This window comes from Motacilla alba, chromosome 2 (genome assembly GCF_015832195.1).
Source record: "Motacilla alba alba isolate MOTALB_02 chromosome 2, Motacilla_alba_V1.0_pri, whole genome shotgun sequence".
Lineage (NCBI taxonomy): Eukaryota > Metazoa > Chordata > Aves > Passeriformes > Motacillidae > Motacilla > Motacilla alba.
This window is the reverse complement of record NC_052017.1, coordinates 43,823,862-43,845,967: the sequence shown is the minus strand read 5'-3', so window position 1 is coordinate 43,845,967 and position 22,106 is coordinate 43,823,862. Positions and strand designations below refer to the sequence as shown.

General features: G+C 47.0%; 2 protein-coding genes and 2 non-coding genes across 8 annotated transcripts; all 4 read right to left on the bottom strand.

The window, feature by feature from the left end:
• Window positions 1-753: 753 nt before the first annotated feature.
• RPSA (ribosomal protein SA) lies at window positions 754-5,440 on the bottom strand. The gene is made up of 7 exons (XM_038127927.1): window positions 5,317-5,440; window positions 4,906-5,073; window positions 3,882-4,000; window positions 2,377-2,622; window positions 1,406-1,534; window positions 995-1,163; window positions 754-898 (listed from the first exon to the last, which is right to left on the bottom strand). Exons 2-7 carry the CDS (start codon window positions 5,036-5,038, stop codon window positions 804-806), a joined length of 891 nt encoding a protein of 296 aa, XP_037983855.1. The 5' UTR covers window positions 5,039-5,073; window positions 5,317-5,440; the 3' UTR covers window positions 754-803.
• On the bottom strand, window positions 2,056-2,214 carry LOC119698388. Its single transcript, XR_005256148.1, has one exon. It is a non-coding gene; the product is annotated as a small nucleolar RNA SNORA62/SNORA6 family (small nucleolar RNA).
• LOC119698396 lies at window positions 3,140-3,297 on the bottom strand. Its single transcript, XR_005256156.1, has one exon. It is a non-coding gene; the product is annotated as a small nucleolar RNA SNORA62/SNORA6 family (small nucleolar RNA).
• A 4,339-nt stretch (window positions 5,441-9,779) lies between the features above and the next one.
• SLC25A38 (solute carrier family 25 member 38) lies at window positions 9,780-21,966 on the bottom strand. 5 transcript variants are annotated; one of them, XM_038129300.1, is made up of 7 exons: window positions 19,241-21,966; window positions 17,155-17,276; window positions 16,452-16,536; window positions 15,767-15,946; window positions 15,151-15,385; window positions 14,370-14,536; window positions 9,780-13,504 (listed from the first exon to the last, which is right to left on the bottom strand). In XM_038129300.1, the coding sequence occupies exons 1-7, from the start codon at window positions 19,313-19,315 to the stop codon at window positions 13,382-13,384; spliced, it is 987 nt and encodes a 328-aa protein (XP_037985228.1). In that variant the 5' UTR covers window positions 19,316-21,966; the 3' UTR covers window positions 9,780-13,381. The 5 variants fall into 5 exon arrangements, with proteins under 5 accessions (XP_037985228.1, XP_037985230.1, XP_037985229.1 ...); XM_038129302.1 differs by having other exon boundaries at window positions 15,151-15,319; window positions 19,241-19,315; XM_038129301.1 differs by lacking the exon at window positions 19,241-21,966 and adding an exon at window positions 18,299-18,424.
• Window positions 21,967-22,106: the final 140 nt, after the last annotated feature.

Genomic DNA, 22,106 nt, shown 5'->3' with positions numbered 1-22,106 from the left:
GCTAATATGCACTATTATGGTAAAATGAAATAAGCACATGCACCAAGAGAAAACATTCTTTACACGTTGATTGACAATGCTGAAGGTACAAAAAGGAGCATCTGCAACCACACCAATATGGAAAAAAAGATCCAATCTGAACAATCTTTACCTCCAACAAGCAAAACCCCATTTCTCTTGGTGAAGGGTCTACCTCCCATTATTGCTAATAATCACAGCAATACAATCCTCAAGAACTAAAGCAGATGAACTAATATGGTGTTTTTTTCCTGAAGATTACTGCAGTATTTTTGAGGAAGGAACTGGCAATACTGATGCTAAAGCTGGTTTTCTATCAGAGGAGCAGCTTCCAACTCAAGGGCTCTGTTCACCACACTGTTCAGTCAGGCCACCTCCCACACCTGGTCACTAGAACCATCATCACCCAGCAAACTTGTGAAACCCCAGGCAGAGCAACAAGAACAGTCAATTTGGGTGAACCCAGATGGGCTGCTATAAAAAAAAAGAAAAACAAAAAGCAAACTGCTCTGCCCAACCTCACCACATCCTAAGGTGGGAATGTGAGAGCAGCCTCACACACTGAGAAAGACAGGAGGGACAGCCCAGCGAGCTGCTGCAGGCAGGGACAAAGCCCATAGCCTCCCAGCTCCATTTGACAGTGTGTAACAGGCATGCCTGCTCTTGCCTGAGGACTGTGCCCCACGCTACCCACGTGTCACCAGCCAGCAACTTTACAAACGCAGCACCAGCACAGTGTGTACTAAACCAGCCTTTATTTCTCTCACAGTACAGCAGGGCTGAAGTTAAGACCATTCCGTGGCAGTGCCAACCCACTCAGTAGCCTGGGCAGTGGGAGCTGCTGACCAGTCCTCGGTGGCAGGCTGGGCACTCCAGTCCTCTGCAATCACAAACACAACAACACTTAGTGCTCCCCAGCTCCTTCCACCCACCACAACACCCCCACCCCCTTTCCACAGACACCCCCCAAACTGACCTGTGGGGAACTGCTGGATGGGCACAGATGGGACCTGCACTCCCTCAGACCAATCTGCAACCTCGGGCTGAGGAGGAGCAGTGAATTCAGGAGCTGGGGCCGTCCATTCAGTCTGGAATTCCTCCTTCGTGACAGCTTTCTCGGCAGCCGCCTGCTCCTCCTTTTCAATCTGCAATGGAAGAGCCCGGCCTGAGTCTCCCAGGAACACATCCCAGAACACAACCTTTACTATTAAGTATCAGAAAACAGGCACCAACTGGGAATACAATTAACCAACTTCCACAGTAGAGTGTGAAGTGCCATCATTACATTAGCAAAACCTGTCCTCAACAGCAGACACACGGGACCATGGGATATGAGCACAAGCAGAACATCCCAGAGAGACACAATCCCTGCCATGAGGATTCCTACCTCCTCGGGATCCCTGTAGAAGTACAAGTCAGGCATGACTTCCCACGGGTGCTCACGGGAGATGGTGCCACGCATGCGCAGGACCTCCCGAGCCAGCATCCACCACATCAGGCCCACTGAGTGGGCTCCCTGGAAAAGAACAGAGTAGGTAAGAGCTGCTGTAAAGCTAAACCTTTGCAGAAAGAGCAGAAGACTTACTTGTACCCCATCCAAGGCTCGTGCTTGGTGAAAGACATTACTTGCCAACGCCAGACTCAAGTACTTGAACTTGAAAAAAGTACTTTCAAAAAAGTAACTTTTAAAGTTCCCTGTGACATTTTCAGGTCTCTCAAGAAATCATCATGCCATTACATCACAGCCTGAAGTAACTCTCCTGTTACAGTTTCACGTTGCTCACTACCCTCATGTGAGTCTCATCCAAGACAGGGATGATGTTCATCACATATTCAAGAATGAAGAAATTGAAAATTTGACAAAATAAACAAAGCTTACACACATCCTCACATGTGGCTTACACTAGTTTTTGGTGACTGACACCTCCGCAGAGATCTAAGACTGCTTGTTATCTTTACCCTTCAGGAGATTTCTGGCTAGGTAATGTGTCAGAGCAGTTTCTCCATCAGTTCACTTATCTTTCATTCATATTTATGATCTGTGGCAAGAATGACTATCAAACTCCACTCACTGGGTCACAAAGACCCTCATGGCGTCAGCGAAAAATCCTGCCAGGTTACTATAGCACACGTCCTACACTTGGGAGTTCCTTGGCCAGAAACCAGCCTCAGCTCCAAGCTCCAACTGTGTGCAGTTTATTTTCTCCTCCCCACCCGCCCGCAAGAGACATTCATTATTAGCTCATCCCCCAAGATACACGTGCGACATGCGACATGAGCCAACCCTCCCTTGCAGAAAGCATCCATCTTGGAAGTCCAAGGCAGGAAGCTGCCTGGAATGCCACAGGGAAGCGTTACCTTGTTATTGCAGGGAATAGCAATATCCACGTAGCGCAGCGGGGAGTCGGTGTTGCACAGGGCGATGGTGGGGATGTTGACGTAGGATGCCTCTGTCAGCGGCTGGTGATCAGCCCGCGGGTCCGTGACCACCAGGAGCCGCGGCTCACGGAAAGCTGCTTGGATCTGGTTTGTGAAGGTGCCTGGGGTGAAACGCCCGGCAATAGGAGTAGCCCCAGTGGCAGCAGCAAACTTCAGAACCGCACGCTGCAGAAGGGACACAGCAAAGGTGAAGCAAGAGAACTGCATTTCAACCAAGCCAGAAAAGTACATTTCAGTCAAGTCACCCAGGCACTGCCAGTGAATGTGCACGAAATTTAACTGAACTCTTTGTTTCCATTCCTGTGAAATCAGGGCTCACCACCTCAGGAGACAAAATAAATATGTTATTGAAAAGAGCTACACCATGAGTTTAAAAGACCATATCCACCAGGAAAGCAGTAAGTCAGGACATGAAAAAAAAGCCTTCTCTTCCCCTCAAGTTATTACTGGCAAGCTCTACTCCAAACTCTCATCATCAAATCATGGAAGGCTGAATTAAACAAAAAGCTTACAAAAAAACCCAAAGTACGTTTTCTTCCATTACTTCTACATCTTTTTATTATCCAGGAACTTCAAGGAACTACACAAAAACTCAGTAATAAACACACACAAATCGTAGCTTTGTCCACTGAAATTGCAGTTGGCAGTTCTCATTCAACTTCAACAGCTTCCAACTTGTCAGGCATGTGGCAGGGCCTACTATCAAACTCCAATCCTAGAGGGGGCCCCTCTCCTGGCGTTAGCGAAAACCCTGCCATCCTTTGCTGTCGCACACTTCCGACACTTGAGAGCTCATTGGCCAGAAACTGACCTCAGCATCAAGCTTTAACAGTGTGCACATCAATCCCACAGGATACCAAGTTTTTCCTTCAGAAATTCACCCCTGAATCTCCCTAAACATCTGTGGCCCCACCTGCAGTTACCTAAACAACCCAACCTCACAAACTCCAGTGACTAATTAAAGGTTATCACCTTCTAAAACAGAACGTTTTTGTGCTAAAAAATTTAAGAGTCAAAATTACAAATATACTAGTTACTGTACCTTGCTCAATAATAGAAAATGTCTTGTTTGACAATTTTCGTATTCAGGTGCTTACTATCCCCAGAAAATCAGTGCCAATTACACGCAGTAGAAATGGGAAAAAGGGGTCACCATGGAACTGACCACTAATATGACAGAAATCCAACAAGAAGAAGGGTATGGAAGAAAAACAAGTTATCAAATGCCCTGAAATGGGGAGCGGGTTTCAACTCATCTGTTTTAAGCTGCCAAGTGCAACACAAAAACCATGTTTACAGAAAGCATTCCTACCGTTAGAACTGGTGCTATTGCCCATTATCACCAAGCTGTCACTGGCAGTCAGTAATGCATGCAAGGCAAGGGAGTCCTGCTCCCAAGGCTGCAGGCTTCCTGATGTCCATACCTGTCCAGTGTTCCGGGAAGAAATGACGCTCACATCAGCTGGGTTCTCAATGGCAACAATGGCACGAGCTGCCAGGAGCAGCTTTTCCCAGGTCCTCTTCAGATTGATGATGTAAATACCTGTTGGCAACAAGAGGCTTTAGAGCAACCAGCAAATACAAGATCCTAAAACAGGATAGTGCTCCTCTGCCATTAAATCTGTCACGTGGCTGTGGTTACTCCAAAATTCATAGAACCAGCATCGTATCCAGGTCCCCCTTAAATGCAACTGGGCAATCTATTCCACTGTCTGACCATCCAAGCAGTGAATTTTTATTATTATCTAATCTGAATCTCCCTTATCTAATCTTAAACCCACCTCCTCAGATCCTCTGACTGCTGGCAGGCAGAAGAGGGTGACCCTTTCTTTCAGGTAGTTGTAGAGAGCAGTGAGATCCCTCCTGAGCTGCTTCTTATAAAGACTAAACAAACACAGCTCCTTCAGTCATTCCTCATGATGTTTTCTGGACCTTTCAAAAACTTTGCTGCCCTTCTCCATACATGCTCCAGCACATCAGTGTCTTATATGAAATGACGACATTGAAGTCTTATTCTAGCTAGTGGAAAGCTATTCTAAAGAAAATTCTCCCCTTATGGTTTTAATGTCACATGCTTCCAGCATCTATTATCAAAAACCTAGTCCTCGTATGAATTTAAATCTTTTAAAACAGGGCAGCTTATATTGAAAACCAATACAAACAACGAGAAATCATTACTGAGATACTAAAACCATTTTATTAATATAGCAAAGAACTAGCAAAATTATTGAAACCAGGTGTGATTGATTTACCAGATTTTAAGATCAAGATAGTCAAGAACTAGTACAAAATCAGTACTTTATTCTACCTCTTGGAGGTAACACGACTATAAAAAGGCCATGGAGAAACTATGCTAAAGAGATCAAGCGCTAGCACTTTTCTGCTTCTCCCAGTTGTGTCCACAAGATCTCAACCGCCCAACCCGGGCCACCGATCCCGCCTGCTTACCATCGCTCTTCCTTTTGTAGATGTACTGCTCCATCTGGAAGTCCAGGTTGGTACCTCCCAGGTGGGTCCCGGCAGCGAGGAATTTGAGGACATCCTCCTCCTTCATCTGCAGGACATCGAGGCCTCCGGACATTGTGGGGTTTCCCTTGGGAAGCAACGACAGGGAACCTGCGGGCACAGGGACGCGGCTCAGCCCGGCGGGGACGCGCCACGAGGTCCAGCCGCCCCGGCCGCCATCTTGGGCCGCCTCCCGCGCTGCAAGCGGCAGGCCTCGGCCTTCCCCGCGGCCCGGCCCGGCCCAGCGCGGCCGCCGGCGGTGCGGCGGGATGCACAGGGCCCCCCGGTGTAACCGCAGGGCGGGGAACGCGTCCCCACCGCCCCCGCGACCCCCGCCCGGCGGCCCCGACTCACGCTGACAACGCCGTGTGGAGGCCCGGGCGGCGCGGAGCCGAAAGAGAACCCGCCTTCCCCTGACGCCTCTATATAGCCTCGCCAGCCAATGGGGCGCCCGGGGGGCGGGGCTCCGTGGCCGCCGGGGCAGGGCCGCGCTCCGGCGGCGCCTCCCCGCCTTCCCCGGGCCGGGCGCGATCCCCGGGCCGGGCGCGATCCCCGGGCCGGGCGCGATCCCCGGGCCGGGCGCGATCCCCGGGCCGGGCGCGATCCCCGGGCCGGGCGCGATCCCCGGGCCACTTCCCGACACTGGTTCTGAACGAAGCTCTTGGGATTTGTGGGATTACGGATCCAGAGAAGGGGGGGAAAGCTAGTGAAGGGTCTGCAGTGTGAGTTCTGTGAGGAGCGGCTGAGGGAGCTGGGGGTGCTTAGCCCAGAGAAAAGGAGGCTCGGGGGTGACCCCTTACCGCCCTCGACAACTCCCTGAAAGGAGGGTGTAGCCAGGTGGGGGCCGGCATCTTGTCCCTGGAAACCAGCGACGGGACGGGAGGACTCTAGTGTCACCAGGGGAGGTTTAGGTTGGACATTAGGAGGAGTTTCTTCACAGAAGGAGTGATTAGACTTTGGAATGGGCCGCCCAGGGAGGTGATGGAGTCACCATCCCTGGAGGTGTTTAAGGAAAGACTGGATGAAGCACTCAGTGCCGGGGTTTGGTTGACAGGGTGGTGTTTGGTCATGGCTTGGACTCCAGGATCTCAGAGGCCTTTTCCAACTGAAACGGTTCTGTGGTTCTGTCAGTCTGGGCTGCTTCACAGCATCCTGAGGCTTGTGCTCCAAGCAACATCAAGGCTGTTTTTGAGGTCCTGAAGTGAACAGAAAGCAAAGATTTATTTTAAACATTTTACAATTCCACTTTCCTGCTGAAAGTGAAATATATGCTCTCAGGGGAGTCATGATTATTTGATTAATTATATCTAGGCTCTAAATTGCTGCTGTGAGGGGAAGCTTCTAAGGAGCTGCAGCATCTTCCCTGCAGCCAATTTCCCCTCCCTGCAGGGGCACTGCTCTGGCACCATGCAGGAGAGCTTGGGCATCCAAGGCTGTTCCAGTCCTTTGCAGAAATGACAGTAAAAACAGGTGAAACTGACTCTGAACTGACACATCCTTGTTCTGCAGTAGACATTCTTGTGGTACTTGCCCATGTTTGTGTGTGTTATTGGGTTTGGGATGTTTTTGTTGTTGTTTGCTTTTAAGAAACTACAGAAAGTGATGAGATTTAAGAATCTTCACCGTCTTTCTCATCTTCTTTGTCCTACCCTCCTATACAGGCCTGAGAAAGGAATTTCTTCGGAAAAAAAAGAAAAGTAGTGATACTTTGCTGTGCTTGCTATCATCAAGATCTGGATACATTTCTGGACAGTGCAAATACTATTGCCAGTGCCTTCTGCACATGATAATTAATCTTCACATCTTTCTAACAACAGTGTTCCTTTAGTTTTCTCCCTTCTATTTTAACCTCATATAACCACATCAGTGTGACTGGGCCTGGACTCTCCTTTTCGATGCCTGAGCCCTGAGTTACTCTGGAGAAAAATTGCTCAAGTAGCAGGTTACAACATCATTTCATGCATGTTCGTTTTCTCCTGGAAAATGGCTCTCTATCCATCTTTTCTTTGTGCTTATTAGATGGTGTTAATTAGAGAGATTACCAAGTCAGCTTTAGAATATGCTGTAAGAGAGTAATTCAAACATTTTCCACATGGTGGTGACAAAGTAGGCAAAAATGAAACTAAGTGAGCCCTCAGCCAGAGCATGAACTATTCCTGCCTGAGAGATTACAGACATCTGTGGCACTTGGGTAAGTGCACGGTGGATGGTGAGAGCTGACCTGATGGGGCTGTGTACAAACTGTGTCTCTCCTGAGGAGACAGGAGCAGGGTGAATATTATCTTGGGAAGGAAGAGGAGAGGTGGTGGTGATGTCACCATGGTGTGGGTAATGGATTTCGCCTAGAGAGCTCTTCTGCACAACTGAAACCCATCTGTATTAAAAATGTATTTGAACATAATGATTGGAAATTAAGTATTGAATATTGCAGAAAGTACAATGTTATCAAAAGAGTGCCACTGGTAAGCGTTATAGACTTCTCTAGCTAATCACTAATACTTTGTTTATTTTTTATTGTTACACTTAGGGGCCCTTTCTGGTAGACCATGAGCCCACAGCCCATGAGACAGCTTGGAAAAGTGGTGATGAAGCTGGACAATAAAGTCTTTCTAATGATTTTCTTAAATAGCCTGAAAGCTTGCCTTTATTTTTTCTTTATCTGTGTGCTGAGACAGTTTAAAATAATCTGTTAATTATGGACATGTCCCTGAGGTGAAAGTGTATCTATCTTATCACATGTTTTAGACAAGGTTTCCCTTGTCCAAAGTTCACACTGAATTCTGTTACACAATTACATGCAGAGCTGCTGGCAGCCCCTGGGAATAGCCTTGCTCTGCAGCAAGCAAAGCCGGGAAAGGTGGATTTGAGGCACTGGTCCTCCCGAAGGGCCAGGGAGATTCAGAGCCCACGGGTGCAGAGAGAAGCATCATAGAGCTACCACCAGCCTCTGGGTGCTGCATTGAGGACCTCAAGTAGGTGCCTGGGGTGGTCACAAAGCCCTAGAAAGACCATCTCCCAGAGAGCCAGCCCAGGCTGCAGCATAGCAGCAGCGCTGGCCAGAAGCCTCTGAGCAGGGGTCTGTACCAGGACCCCAGTGCTGGGAGAGAAGGCTCCTCACAGGGCTGCAGAGGAGGTGTTCTGTGCTGCCAGGACAGCTCCTGCGATGAAGGGGTTGGGTTGTGTGTCTGAGGAAGAAGGTCAGGCAGAAAGCCTTTCAGGCAGTATCTTCCCCACCAACAATGACACTGGGTGTCACCCAAGAGATTGTGTAGCACCTCTGGAGAAGGCAAAGAAGAGCTGTGAAGATGAACCCACTTTCAGTGAAACTGCACTAATGTTACTGTACTTCCCTGTAAATTCCATTTTGGCTTGTGTTTCAAAGGTTTGTTATTACTTCTTACACATTTTGGGAAAACATATTTTGGCAAATTTATTTCTAGTTGTACAAAGTTAGAATTGCCTAACACCTGTTACAAAAACTTACAGAGGTCTCATTTTAACCTCTCACTGGGATTTTGTCATTTTTACTAAAACTCCTCAATGCAATATGATAAAAACTACTAAAGCATTTTAGAGTGCTAAAATCACAAATTAAGAAACTGCAATGTGGAAAAGCAGCTTGCTATTTTGAAATAAGTACCAAAGCCAGAAGGGATAAGCATATTCAAGAAACCCACATGGAGTTCACGAAAGTACACATATATATGTGCCTGTGTGGGATGAGGAATCTTTTCTGTTCAATTCTGGCATCAGTGCTTATGTGTGGCACAAAACTCATTAAAATTTAAAAAGCAGGCAGTGTTCGCCCATTTTTAATGAAGAAGGGAGATCTGTAACTCAATGTTTTGTTACAACCACAGTGCTTTTAACTTTCAGTCTTCCCCACCTTCTACCACCAGAAGGGTTAGGGAGCTTTTCTGCTATCTCTTCTCACAGCTGGGGCAGCTGTCAGCAGCGTGGATGGCAACACCCACTACACAGGAGGTGGCTCTTCAAGGCAGCAGGAGAGCTCTGGGGGGCCCTGTGTGCAGGAGCAGGCTCTATCCCAGGCCTAACTTGCTACCAGGAACCTGCGCAAGCAATTTAGGCTCAGCTGGCAAAAGGCTGCATCTCAGCACCCTCTGGTAGGTCTGTTACACACAGATAACCCTCCATGTGAGAATGTATTATCTAAGCAAGAAAAGAGGCTTGGGATCTTCACATCTGGAAGACGCACATCTCAGTATCAACAAAAACGTTTTGCTTAGCACAACCTGCCTGCTACTGAATCCCAGGACCATACTGCAACAGCAAGAGATCCCAGCAATCCAGCATTCCCTTGCATTATGCCTTGCAGGAGACAATTGTGTCCCAGGCACAATTTCTGGTGCCCTGCTGAGATCAGACTGCCTGAGTAGCAAAAACCTGATCAGCAGGAGACTAAAAACAGTTTCTCCCCAGAGAGCTTAAAACCCCACTGTCCTGAAGGCAGGTATTTCACCAGCTAGGACAGGGATTCAACAGCCATCTGTCTTTACACACGGCAGGCAGGCAGAGGAAGCTGTGTAAAACACAACATTACCCAGTGCTGTGTGGTTTTTCCATTTAAGCAAAGTTGATGTAGGTTGTATTAGCACAACCTGTGCATATTATACACCACAGAAAAAGAGAATATTCCTCGCCTTTTATGGGCTCTGAATACATGCAACAGTCCTGTCCTCTTGGGAGACTCCTTTTGCCTTCTTAAGCCTCTACTCCGTCCAATCTCTTGTACATTTAATCAGTTTGGAGCTTGTCTGTTTGGGCTTTTTAAAAGAGACACTGAAGAGATTACATCCTTAATTTTAGCAACCAGTTTTTAATAGAAACATATAATACACCTTTTCACATAAATATTTTACATAGACACATACTATATAGACTCACAATACTCAAAGCTATGCAATGTTCCAAAGCTCCAGCTCTGTTTAAGAGATTGAGAGAAAAAAAAACCCAAACAAATCATCACACAGGAGGAATGGAAACATAAGATTTCTAAAGCATGAATAATCAGACTATCTCTCTTGTGTCTTTACAACTCACTTAAACACTGCCTGCCTCAACATGCCAGCCAGCTGTGTCCTTAGCCACAGCTGCAGGAGCAAGAAGAGACAGTGCACGATCACTAACACTGCGCTGCCAGCAACAGAGGTCAGTCCAAGAGGGATCCCACTGCCATCCTGAAGTGCACAGAGAGAGCACACCACTGTCTCTGGAAACCAAGCCAAGATGGCTTTGGAAATGATTATCTGACAAGACTGTTAGTGTTGAATTTCTGGCATGATGGAGGCAGGTGATTAACCACCTCTGTCCAGATCCTTTATTTGATTTTCTTTACCTTTAGGCTGTACAGTGACAATCTGCTGTTAATAAAAGCATTAAACCTCAAGGAGAATACATCTAAACTTCAAGTCCACACACTTGATTGTCTTGACTTGCTGTAGCTATCAAGAAGCAACTATCAAGAATCACTTCAAAACCAGAATGTTTTTGAAGAGGTGAAGAGGGTGAAGGACAGTAAGGATCAGAGCTGAGAAACAGTCTTATGCCTGACCATGTGATAAAGCTTTCAGAATAGAACGAAGCAAAACTTCAGGCTTTCCCTTCCCCCATATATGAAACCTGACAAAAGAAATAACAAAGAGAAACAAACAAGCTTGCATCACAGAATTCATTCTCCCTAACTCACAAGTAGATAAGCTTTTGGATTTGGAGCACCAATGGTACATGAAACACAGTGCAGTTTAGATTCTCTAGTTCTTAAATCCAGAGGAGCCCAGATTAATCCACAAGCCAAAAACCATATAGTTTTTCACTCTACTCCAATAACAAAGCACCAAAGCAGAATGGAAAAACTTTCCTAAAGTAAAAGCTATCATTGCTTTAGGCCCGATTCCAGATTTAAAACAAATAAACAAACAACCCCACAGTAGACCTTAAAACATTAGCACATGGAAATTAACTCTCTACTTCTTCCTTTGTTACTTGACCAGGCAGGAGTACAGGGACATAAAAGCCACCAAAGTGTTCCTGAAAGTCAGGTTTCTGATGAGGACCTTATTTAATTCCAGATTATCTTTCATTCTTTGCTTGCCTGCCTCATTTTTAAGAGCTTAAGTTTCTGTCTGCACAGGTTACACATTGCTTTGCCATTGCTAAACCAGGAACAAAATGTGTGAAGTACCTTGCAGGTGATCCCACACACTGCCCTTGGCTACCACTGCCCAGGACATTCAACAGATCCAACTCACATGCCAGATTTATAAAGCACCAAATAAATTCAGGCTCCCAGCACAATGTTGGTTTGATCCCATATATAGGGGGATAAAGGACAAATGAGGTAACTCATCTGATTGCCACCTTATTCTGCCAGGTCAGCAATCCTCGACTTGGTTCTCCAGCTCTGTGTCATAGTGCTCAGGATAGCAAACAAGCAGGATGTGCAGTTACCATGGTTTCATGCACTCTCACAAGTTCTGGTCACTAAGGACAGAAGGAACAGCAAAAGAAAGGAACAGGTGTTCACATTTAGGATTTAACAAATAACGTGCCACGTGCCTGGTTTGATGCAGTGCTCTGTTGCTAACACGTAGACGTGCACACAGAACCCTCCACCACCATTCTTGGAGACTCCTGCACTGCAGAGCACCACCCTTCCCTCACAGATGGGCTGAGTGTGAAAACAGGCAGCACTTTCCAAGCCTCCATCCTGTCCTCTTACACTTCCCTCAACTGTTATATCAGTCATCATGCGTTCTTGGAGTTGAAATTTGGTAAAGAACACCTGTAACAACCCACACCCCCTCTGTTCTTGCACTCGGGAAGTTGCCTGGGCAGGCAGTGATTGTCCAAAATACACTCTAAAATTTATGAACAACAGGTAGGTAGCACTGGTTGTTCATACAGCTACAGTGTCGTATCTTCATGTTTAGAGACAGGTGCTCTGGTTCTAAAGTGAACTGCAATATCCCTAGATATTTAAGAAAATAAAAACCAAAGCTAAGTCTTCTGCAAGGCACGCTACAGAACAGGATGCACACTTCCATAACAGCTTCATGGCTATGCTAACAGAGCTGCAAGGGACTCAACCCATCACAGAGGCACAAGTGAAGGAGGGATCAGGCTGCACCTGGCACACACCGTGAGGTCTGAGTAACACAGTAGGAAAGAGTAAGAAGGCACAAAGGATGAAAAGTGTATTTAAACTCATGCATACTCGAACATGGACTACCTGATAAGAGAAAAGGCTCAGCAAGGAAGATGGGAAGGGTCTGTGTGGAGCCCTAAGGGAATTAAAGATCACTACCAAGCACCCAGAGGGCTCAAACTTTGGAGAAAGCTTACAGAAAGCAACCTTTTCTTTCCAAACCAAAACATACTCCACATGCAATCAGCGATGTTTTAAGGGAAATCTGAAGTGCCAGTATCTGTACCTGTTTCCATTATGCATTTATGCATTATGAGCTATGGCCCTAAAAGTTACATCCAAGGACCAGTTCACGCTGAGAGTGTTGATCAGGGATTAACAAATAAAGAATAGGAAGCAAGTAAGTCTCTATGACAACTGCATTAAAAAAACCCAACAAAACCCACTTGAGTGTTCCTGCTGTAGTTAGACCAGCAGCTTTTCTTTTTTTTCAGAGAACAAGTAGAACTTTGGTAGCATCAATTCTAAAGTGCCTTATGCTTCTTAATTACTGTGCAAACTCTGCTGTAGAGGCAGAAGGACATTTCAAGAGTGTTAAGGTGCCCAATAACATAATAACACATAACACAGCAAGGCGGTTCCAGTTACTTTCTCTGCAATCACCCACAGTACAAAAGTGATGGCAGAGACCATGTTTGACCCTTTTCCTCTGTACTTAATTTCTCTTCCACCCACTCCTGCAATGTAAGCATCATGAGACACATTGTTTCCAGTTTTCACCAGGGGCTAGTGCTCCCCTGTGAGAATAAAGCATATGAGGAAGGAGGATCTATATCAGATAGTGGTCACTGTGGCTTTTCTGGCCATGCCAGCAGGGAACAGGCTGGCAGGTTCTGCCATCACTGTTTTCTCCTCAAACACTTTTGCTCTAATACTGTCTCATTGCATAAAGGTGGTGAGCACAGAGTTCTTTTTAAAAGGGGCTTCTCAGCATAGTTACTAAGCTGTGAAAACCCTGCCATTTCCCAAGGCAGTCTGTTAAGTACAGTCCTTCTGGAATGCATTGATCAAACAACTCAAAGATCCAATCCTTCCTTTCCTCTACTTGCCAAAAGGCCTAATCCCCTGTCTCAGAAGGGCTTCCTTCCTGGCTGAGGAAGGCTTATTCCTCTGCGGAACTGGGAACTTCTCAGTGCCAGTTGATCACAACAAGCGGGAGAAGGAGTGAAGCTGGTCCTTTCTTGTGCAGCTCAGTCAGGACCTCAGGCCCATTTTTTCCATCATCTGTTCATACACCGTCCATGCCATTGCTGCCATCAGAGTGCGCCTGAGGAGTCGGGGCACACCGCCTCGGAAAAAGCCAACCAGCCCGAAGTCCTGCAACAGGAGATAAACAGTAATTCATCCCAATCTGCCTAGTGGGTTTTAATTTCTCATCATTTATTACACAGAAGAGCACACGATGTATTTCAGCTCAGACCCAGATGAGTCTCAAAAGACCCGGGCTTAAATAGCGTTTAGTATTTAGGAAGAACCTGTAGCACTGCACTATTGCAGAGCAACCCAGCAAAGCAGGAAGAGCAGTGAGTGGGAAAAAGGAAGGTCAGGATGGAGACAACAGATGGGGAAAGCCACACTCAAGTCCAACAAAGAGAAGGCAAGAGTGTAATCATTTCAAGACACTACAGGAAAATGACTAGTCTTTGTTTTAGAACTTAATATTTACAAAAGTCTCTCAGCTATTCTGAGATTTACAAGTATTGAAGCAAAAAGCACCATGATTTGAGAAAAAAAAAGGTACATAAAAATGCATATACAATAAGCAGATTACTGCTTAAGAATAGAGTTCAATATGGAAACAGAGTGAATCTGCCAAGATCTGCCCTTCTGACAGTAGGAAGGGAAAGGTGGGCTTTGACTACTTCTCCATCCCATTCCTGGGATAAAGACCTGGGCATTTACTTCTCTTCTGATGTCTAAAGAGCAAAGAATTATTTTGTAGCTGGTTTGTATCTGAAACCAGCATTTCACACTGCACACTACAGTCTTGGTCTACTACAGCATGACCCCCTTCATCATCTTGAAAATACCAACACTGAATTGTCCAACTGCAAGAGCAGGTGAAGCACTGACACTTGTTCATCTTCTTGAAAAGGCAACAACTTCCCCAGCAAAGCTGTGCTTTGAGCAAGGGGATCAGAATTAGGATGTGGTTGTGCATGTCAGAAGGGATTCACCTCACCTTGTAGATAAAGGCAATGGCCTGGCTTGTTCTGTGGTACTTTTGGGGTGACAGCTGCATATGTGTTTTGATGACATCAGCAGGCTGCGTTGCCAAAGAGGCCAAGATCCCCGCAAAGATCCCACAGCCAAAATTCAGCAGGGGCATGAGCACTGGATCCAGCTGGTCTGCAAAAGAGCAAAGGGAATGCACTCAGACACTATTCTGGCCAGGAACACTCATGCTGTGTGACAAAGTGAAAGCTATTGAATGGTTAAATCAACATCAGAACCTAAGAGAAGTTAAAATCCATGCAGCTAAAGAAACCTTTCAAGGGGAAAAGGCTATTAGTCAAAAGTTAGCACTACTGAAAAGCCTCACTTGCCAGGGAATTGAATTTGACAGAAAATCAGAAAAGGAAAAATTGTACAAATATTCCCCAGTGAATTCATATACCAGAGAAGCCCCAGTTCAGTGGAAACTGAGCAGTATGCAAGACAAGCAGAAGCAGCAAGCAGTGCTTAAGACGCCCTGTCTTTCAACTGTTCACTAACCCAGTTATTCATCAGCTTTCAGGAAGACAATCAATCAATTTAGGGCCAGTCTCCATTTCTGCACCGACCTCAGCTATAGGTCTACAGTTCTCCACAGGCAAATGTGAGTGAGTGACCCAAAGCCTTAAAGGAGACTAATTTAACTTCCGAGGTGGAGGGCAACAAGCAGAGCATGCAGGCTGTCAGCTGCAGGACAAGATCTGAGAAGAGGAACATTTTCCACTCCAGCATCCAACACTCAGCCTCACCCTGAGGTGTGAGGTTTTTGGTCTGTGTGTAGAACATCAGGTAGATGCCAGAGAAGGGCGCATCCCGCAGCAGCGTTGCCGTGAGCCCACTGAACATGCCACGAGCCCCCTCGGTCTGATAGATACTCTTCAGGGCTCCATACACACTCCCATAGCCAAATCTTCCACTCTGCAAGAGCAGGCAAAGGTCAGTCATCCACGTGCCAGGCACAGGTCGAGGAGCCCTACACACCCCCTGAGGATGTAACATCAAAACAAATGGTAGTGTGAACTTAATGTGATGCCCAAGACAGCAATACAGAGGACAACCCAAGGCAAAAACCGGGTTTCACCTAATTCAGCCTTTAAAAGAATCCTTCAGGGAGGTAACATATGAAAGATGCTACACAAATATTGTGTACAACAGAAACTTGTAAATCTTAGGGCAAATCCTATTTCATCTTCTTACCTAAATATAATTTCCTGCACAATGTCTGAACTGAGGTGAAATCAGGACTACATTCCTGGCTGTACCCAAGTGTTAGTTAGCAACTTTCTCCAGGCAGATGGATTTACATTTTGCATCGCAAGGAAGGTGTGTGACACCATTAATAGGGGACTAATTGGAAAGTCATACCTCATATCGGGTCTTCACTACAGTCACTGGCAACATGCAAATCCCAGAAACTGCACGAGCAGCGGCACCCAAGAAGACAGACTCCAGGGCTGTGGGTGAACGGTCCGCAAGAAACTTTTGCTTCATCATGTACAAAGTGCTGAAGTAAATCCCAACCCCAGGAATACATCTTGCAAAGGACTTCAGGAGAAACGGAAGCAGATGAAGAAAGAAAAAGCTTACATAAGACGAAATATACTACAGAACATTTCTGAGACTGTTCAACTTGACAGAAAGCTTTGTGGAAGATAAAATTATCAATAAAGCTAACATGCTGAGGAAAGAAGATAAGGTAGAAATCAGTTATGGCACTGACAGACAAATTATTCAAATGATGCCAGTATTTATTGCATTCCTCAATGGCTGTTTTCTAGGAACAACATATTCCAAACCAAAATGAAGTTCCTGCAGTTGCCACCCGACATTTGCAAAAGTATTCAAATGTTCAGCTGCTCAGGACTGCCATAACCAAATCAGTGAAATTTACAACACTAACTCCTTAAAATAGGATGTAATCTAAATCATGTGGTTTCACTCATAATTGTACAAGAGTTGGCTATTAAATTCAGGCAGACATAATTAGCAATAAACAGTAAGCTTATTTATTTACTTATTTTTACAAGTCAGAGTTAAACCAGCCACTTACTGGAGAGACACCTTTCCAGAGCCCCAGAATACTCTCAGTACGAACAACCCTAAAGAGCAGCGTTACCATCCCAGCACGACCAGACCTGAAAGAAAGACAAGACAGGAACTGAAGCAATGACCTGCTTCTGCTCCTTGGCAGATGTACTCCACAGCCACCCCTTTCACTCATATCTCTGTGCATTAACTCAGCACCTCCAAGGTGCTCTTCCTCATCTCAGTCTGCTTTTCTTGGTTGCTCTTTCCAGGGCTCCTCCATCACCTTCTGTATCTCACAATTTTTAACACTCATTAGCGTTTTTAGTTGCTCATTCTCTTTGTTGGCAGCAGCAGATTGTAGGTTGACTACACCAAGCTGTACGTATGAAAAATTATCTGACAACCACACAGGATTGTTTTTTCAGGCAGAGGATACCCCATGAAACTGCATGGTAGCCACTCCAGCAAACACCAGTCTCTCAGATGAGAACAAATGTTGAGGTTACAAGTTATTCCAGTGGCATCCACAACCACTCACAGACATTTTTCTTCTTCTGAAGCAAAATAACAATCCTTCTCCGTAATATAAAAATATACCTCCTCTTTTAGAAAGCCTGATTTCCCAGATTACAACTCTGAACTACAAGCCCCAGTCAGCAAATAAGGCAGAAGCCTAGGCAGAGCACTTCCAGGCCCCCCACGCAGACACATCCCCCTCCTCTCACCCATTCACAGCAGGCTGCAGAGTTTGCAGGCGGGTTTTCAGCAGGTCAAGGGGCTGGAAGAGGAGCGTGGAACAAGTGCCACTGATGGAGCCACAGACAAAGGCCTTTAGGACTGGATGCATCTGGAAGAGGAAGAATAGACCTTTAAATGGCCATTTCATTAAGAATGGCACAAGAGGAAATATTTCAGCTGATACGGTGCATAGAACTTTAAATGGCCTTTTAATTAAGAATGGCACAAAAGGAAATATTTCAGCTGATATGTGCATGCTATAGGAAAGAAGGTGTGCTGACCCCAGATGCTAAGGACAGCTACTTAAGGCACAGAAAGCTTTACCAGACCTTTTCTGAGGCTGATCAAGTTTTATTTGTGTTTTTTGGGTTCTCTGCTTTTTCTCAGAGATTGTTCCAGAATCTCCCTGAAATTTGGTGGTTGGTAAGAGTTTTCTGAACATCAAATGTACCAGGAGCCATTTGGTTACCCTTTGCCACGGCAAAGGAAATAGGTGTCGCCTTCCCACCACCTACCTGTACCTTTGCCGCGGTCCCGTCCACCTCTGCTGGCAGCGCCTCCAACCCTTCCCTGCCACCCCCACACCACGGGCACTGCGGGGAGCCCTGCCCAGACCCAAACGCGGCCCAAACGCGCCCAAAAGCACGGCACGGCCTGCTCAGCTGAGGCTGCCTTTGCGACCCACAGCGGCTGCCGCCGCCCGGCACTTCTCGGGAAATAACACGGCAGGAGGCACAGGGCCCACGGCAGGGTGAAGATTTTTAGGTGTTTGGAGAGGGTTTATGTTATTATAAACATATAACGGTGTTTGCTAATGAAGAAAGAGTTTCTGCGCCCCTCGGCGCAGCAGAATCGCGACAGACTAGAAAGCGCGGACAGATCAGAAGCAGCGCGGGGCACGCTCCGGGCCAGCAGTGGTGCCCCCGAGGTCCGCCCAGACCCACCGCCACGGGGCTGGACCCGTCCCCCCGCACCCCCGCTGCCCCGAGGCCGCGGAACACGACAGCGGCAGCGCAGGGGGCGCAGCGAGCCCCCATGCCTCCCACCGGGGCGCTGCCCCCGGGCTCTCCTCGGCAGAACGAGCGAGGAGGGCCCGGCGCAGCGACCCGACCCGGCCCGGCGCAGCCGTACCTCCGCCTCCCGGCCCGGCATCCCAGCGCCGCCCGCAGCCCCGGAGCGCGGCGGGCAGCGGCGAGGCCCAGCCCCGAGCCCGCCCCGCCCGGAGCCCGCCCCGCCCGGCGCATGCGGCTCCCGGAGCCCTTCGCCCGCCGCGGCCCCGCTCTGCCGCGGCCCGGAGCCGGCTGCCCTGCAGCCGCTTCTGTCCCCGCGTCGCGTGTTTGTCACGGTGTTTGTCACGGCTTTTTGACGTTCTACACAGAATCGTAGAACGGAAAGGGGCTGAAATGGATCTTTGAAGTTCATCTCGGTCCAGCTTCTGTGCTACGGGAAGGGACGCCTCCCGCTACACTGCTCAAGGCTCCGTCCAGTGTGGCTTTGAACTCTGCCAGGTGTGGGGCATCGGCAGCTTCTCTGGGCAGCCTATTCCAGTGTCTTGCCACCCTCACAGAAAAAAAAATTCTTCCTAATAGCTAACCTTAATTTCCTCTCTTTCAATATATATCTGCTACTCCCTGTCCTGTGACTGCAGTTCCTGATGAAGAGTCCCTCTCTGGCTTCCCTGTAGGCCCCCCTCTGGATACTGGAAGGCTTCTATGGAATCTCCACAGAATCTTTTGTTCTGCAAGCTGAACAGCCCCAATGCTCTCAGCCTGCCTTCATAGAACATGTGCTCCTACTTTGTGGCCTCACCTCCAACAGTTCCACGGCCTGAAGTTGGGGTCACCAGAATTTACTCAGTTCCAGCAACTGTACTCTATATTCCAGCGCTCTGTGCTGTATCCAGCAACGGAGCCCCAGAGCACTCTGTCAGACATGGGCAGTGGGAAGGATCAGTTCATAACTGACAGCTTTCATGTCTTCCCTCGGTTCACACCTCCCACTTCCCCACAAAACCAGCTCCCTATGGATACCGTGTTGTTCAGAAACCTGAGATGCACACTGACGCGTCCTTACCGCTGTGGCTAGCGTTTCCACTTGCTCATCCACATCCTGGGCCCAGAGCAGAGGAAGGCTGGCTTTCCAGAGCATTGAAGAAGTGAGGCACCAAAAAGAAGAGTTTCAGTATTAGACCTGTGCCAGCCCTGAGACTGTGTCTTCGCAGTGCCTGCAGAGCCAGACACTGTTTATCAACAGCAAAATGGGAGGAGCTGGGAGGAGCAAGTTACAGCTTTGGAAGCTGCTTTTCTAAGAATTGTCTGTTTGCTGTGCCTTGGCCAAGTAAGGAATGAAACGTCCAGAACATCATGCTCCAGGTGCTCCTAGAAGGAAAACCCTGTGTGCAGCAGTAGCCATTATGCACAAATTACTTCCTCTCCTGTGCTCGCTTTGCCTTGTGGCAGCCCCTGAAGAAGGAGAGAACATACTTCTCTGAGAAAATGTAACACGCAGGCTAGCAAAAGCACTTCATTATGGACTCCCTCTTCTCTTTGGCAAGCTCCTCTCTTGTTAAGCAGTTCCCTCCTTGAGTGAGTAACTGCCTTTTATTTCATTACCTACCTTTGTCTGCTGACTGATGGAGAAGAAGATCAGCTTGTCCCCTTCCCTCCTAGTGCTTCTTTCCCCACCTCACATCTTGCTCCACTGCGCACCAACACAGGGACAGCATGCGTCATCACAGGCTGCATGGGAATCTCTGCTCCACTGCCTGGAGCTCCTCCTTCCTCTCCATCTTCACCGACTGTGGGCTCTGCAGGGCATTTCTCTCACGTATTCTCACTCTCTCCCAGCTGCTGCTGCACAGTGTTTCTGAATCACAGAGGCACTACCAATATCACCAATGGGCTCAGCTTTGACCAGCTGCAGGGCTATCTCGGAGTCATCTGGAACTGGCTACTGCCACCACGGGGGCAGATTCTGGCATCTTCTCACATCAGGCAGCCCTGCAGCCCCCTTGCTACCAAAACTTTTCCTTGTAAACCCAATCTGTTATACAATTGATTATATAAGGAAGCTGTCTGGGATATATGTGTCATTTTGAAAAAGCCCCTTTGGCTATTTCTTTTGGTGTGTTTCTTCTGGCTGTTCTGGATGGGCTTGGGTAAATAGATTGTTTAGAGAAGTAAGCTTAACTGTAGTAAGGCTGACAAACTCAAGTGATGCATTTGAAATGTTTCTATATGGAACTGGGGGTGGTGTGGCTAGATCCTCTCCCTCCATATCTTTGGATGGAGCAACAATTGACCTTTTTGTAGTTTTCTGAAGCAAGATGGGCTGCAACAATATTGGCCAAATGACACGCATCCCAACGAAGAGCTCATCCAGCATGAAACCCTGGCAGCAACAGCAGTCTCCAGATTCTTGTCTTGCTGTGGAAGCGTTTTCTTCCTTAAAATAAGCCTCATGATGAATGAGGAGGTGAAACAGCACTGCTGATCTCACACATCTCTGCAGGGATGTGTGTCAATTCTGCAGGAGTGCCCAGCAGAGGGAGCCGCGTCCCTTCATGTCGCTGTCCTTGTGCTCTGATAGCCTGTCATCTCTATTTAGGAGATGAAAGATGAGAGGCACGGAACTGCCAAATCCCCATTTGGTGGACACATCTTTTTCCACATTGAATAATTCTTGGTTGTTTTCTTTGCCACTTTAGCACCAAGAGAGTTGTAAGTGCCGTTTTAATCGTGCATTAGGGCAGTGGAGATCAGGCTTCAACACTGCCAGCAACTGCCAGTAACACTGCCTGTAGCAGAAGAGTTTGTTTCTGGTTTTAATTCCTACTTTCAGGTTTGGTAAGAGTTAATACCCAGCAGAGCTCGGCTTTCATGGCTTGACTCACACATAAAACTTTGACCTAATGTCACACTGTCCACTGAGGGCACCGATGGCCGAGGAAAGCCATCCACTGCCACACATTCGATAGCTGCAGATTTTCTTGGTTCACAAATATTTATCCCTCTGCCCTTAGAGTGATGGTGAGTGAAGGTGGACATCCAAAGGGGTTGAGAAAGACAACAGCCTATTCCACGTGGGGATTCTAGCAGCACATCTATGGACTGATGCTCAGTGATGTGCTGTTTGTTCAAAAACTAACAAAAAGATGATGTGACTTGTTGCAGACAGGTAGAAATACTGTAAAAAAAAGGTCTTATTAAATATGGCCTAGGCCCTGTTACTCTAGTTAAGCTAGCAGTAGCTTGTAAGTTCCCATAAGGAAAAGTCATAAGAATGAAGACACTTAACACAACAACCTATTCTAGTAAGAAAAATAAGTTTGCACCTGCATAAACAATAGATCTGTCCCATGAGAATCAGTGAAGAAAATATATAAACAATCCAAGAATAGAGAGATTTGATGGGAAGGTAAAATGCCAGTTATTAACCAATTAATTGAGTGGCAAGAAAACTAGTAGCCAATTGGAGTTGAACACAAGGTCTGTGAAAACTGTATAAAAATTAATTATGTGAATAAAGAATTGGCTTTTTCTGCTTGAGGAGACGGAGTCCTGTCTGTTTCTCAATGCAACATGACTTACCTGAATTTCAGTAATGCACCAAGCTCTAGCAAGGACAGCAGTATTTAAGGAGATAACACACTTCAAATGTTTCCTGTTGCTCAGTAGGGCTGCTCTTTTCCCTGTATCTTGTGTTGTGGGGAAGATCGGAGACAGCTGTGGGATGGAAGCTGTGTTGGGTCCAGGTGAGGTCACAGTAGGTGTGTGATAGAGTTGTTGGGAATTCAGGGCTGTTCAGGGCTTTATTTCAGTGTTAGTCTGTGAGAGCATCATGCAGCATGCATGTTCTGGGAAGAAAGGTTCAAATGTACTTGCCAGTGTTAGGATTACAGCTGGACTCAAAGATCCTAAGTGCCTTTTCCAACCTAAAT

Bases quoted from the DNA above. Each gene is read 5' to 3' on its own strand.
- RPSA (XM_038127927.1), bottom strand. From the start codon at position 5,038: ATGTCCGGAGGCCTCGATGTCCTGCAGATGAAGGAGGAGGATGTCCTC. The intron at 4,001-4,905 runs GTAAGCAGGCGG...TGTTGCCAACAG, and splicing joins CTACAAAAGGAAGAGCGATG to GTATTTACATCATCAATCTG. The intron at 899-994 runs GTCAGTTTGGGG...TTGTGATTGCAG, and splicing joins CATCCAGCAGTTCCCCACAG to AGGACTGGAGTGCCCAGCCT.
- SLC25A38 (XM_038129300.1), bottom strand. From the start codon at position 19,315: ATGCTCTGGAAAGCCAGCCTTCCTCTGCTCTGGGCCCAGGATGTGGAT. The intron at 16,537-17,154 runs GTGAGAGGAGGG...TCTTTCTTTCAG, and splicing joins CTGCAGCCTGCTGTGAATGG to GTCTGGTCGTGCTGGGATGG. The intron at 15,386-15,766 runs GTATGACTTTCC...TTACATCCTCAG, and splicing joins TAGTGAAGACCCGATATGAG to GGGGTGTGTAGGGCTCCTCG.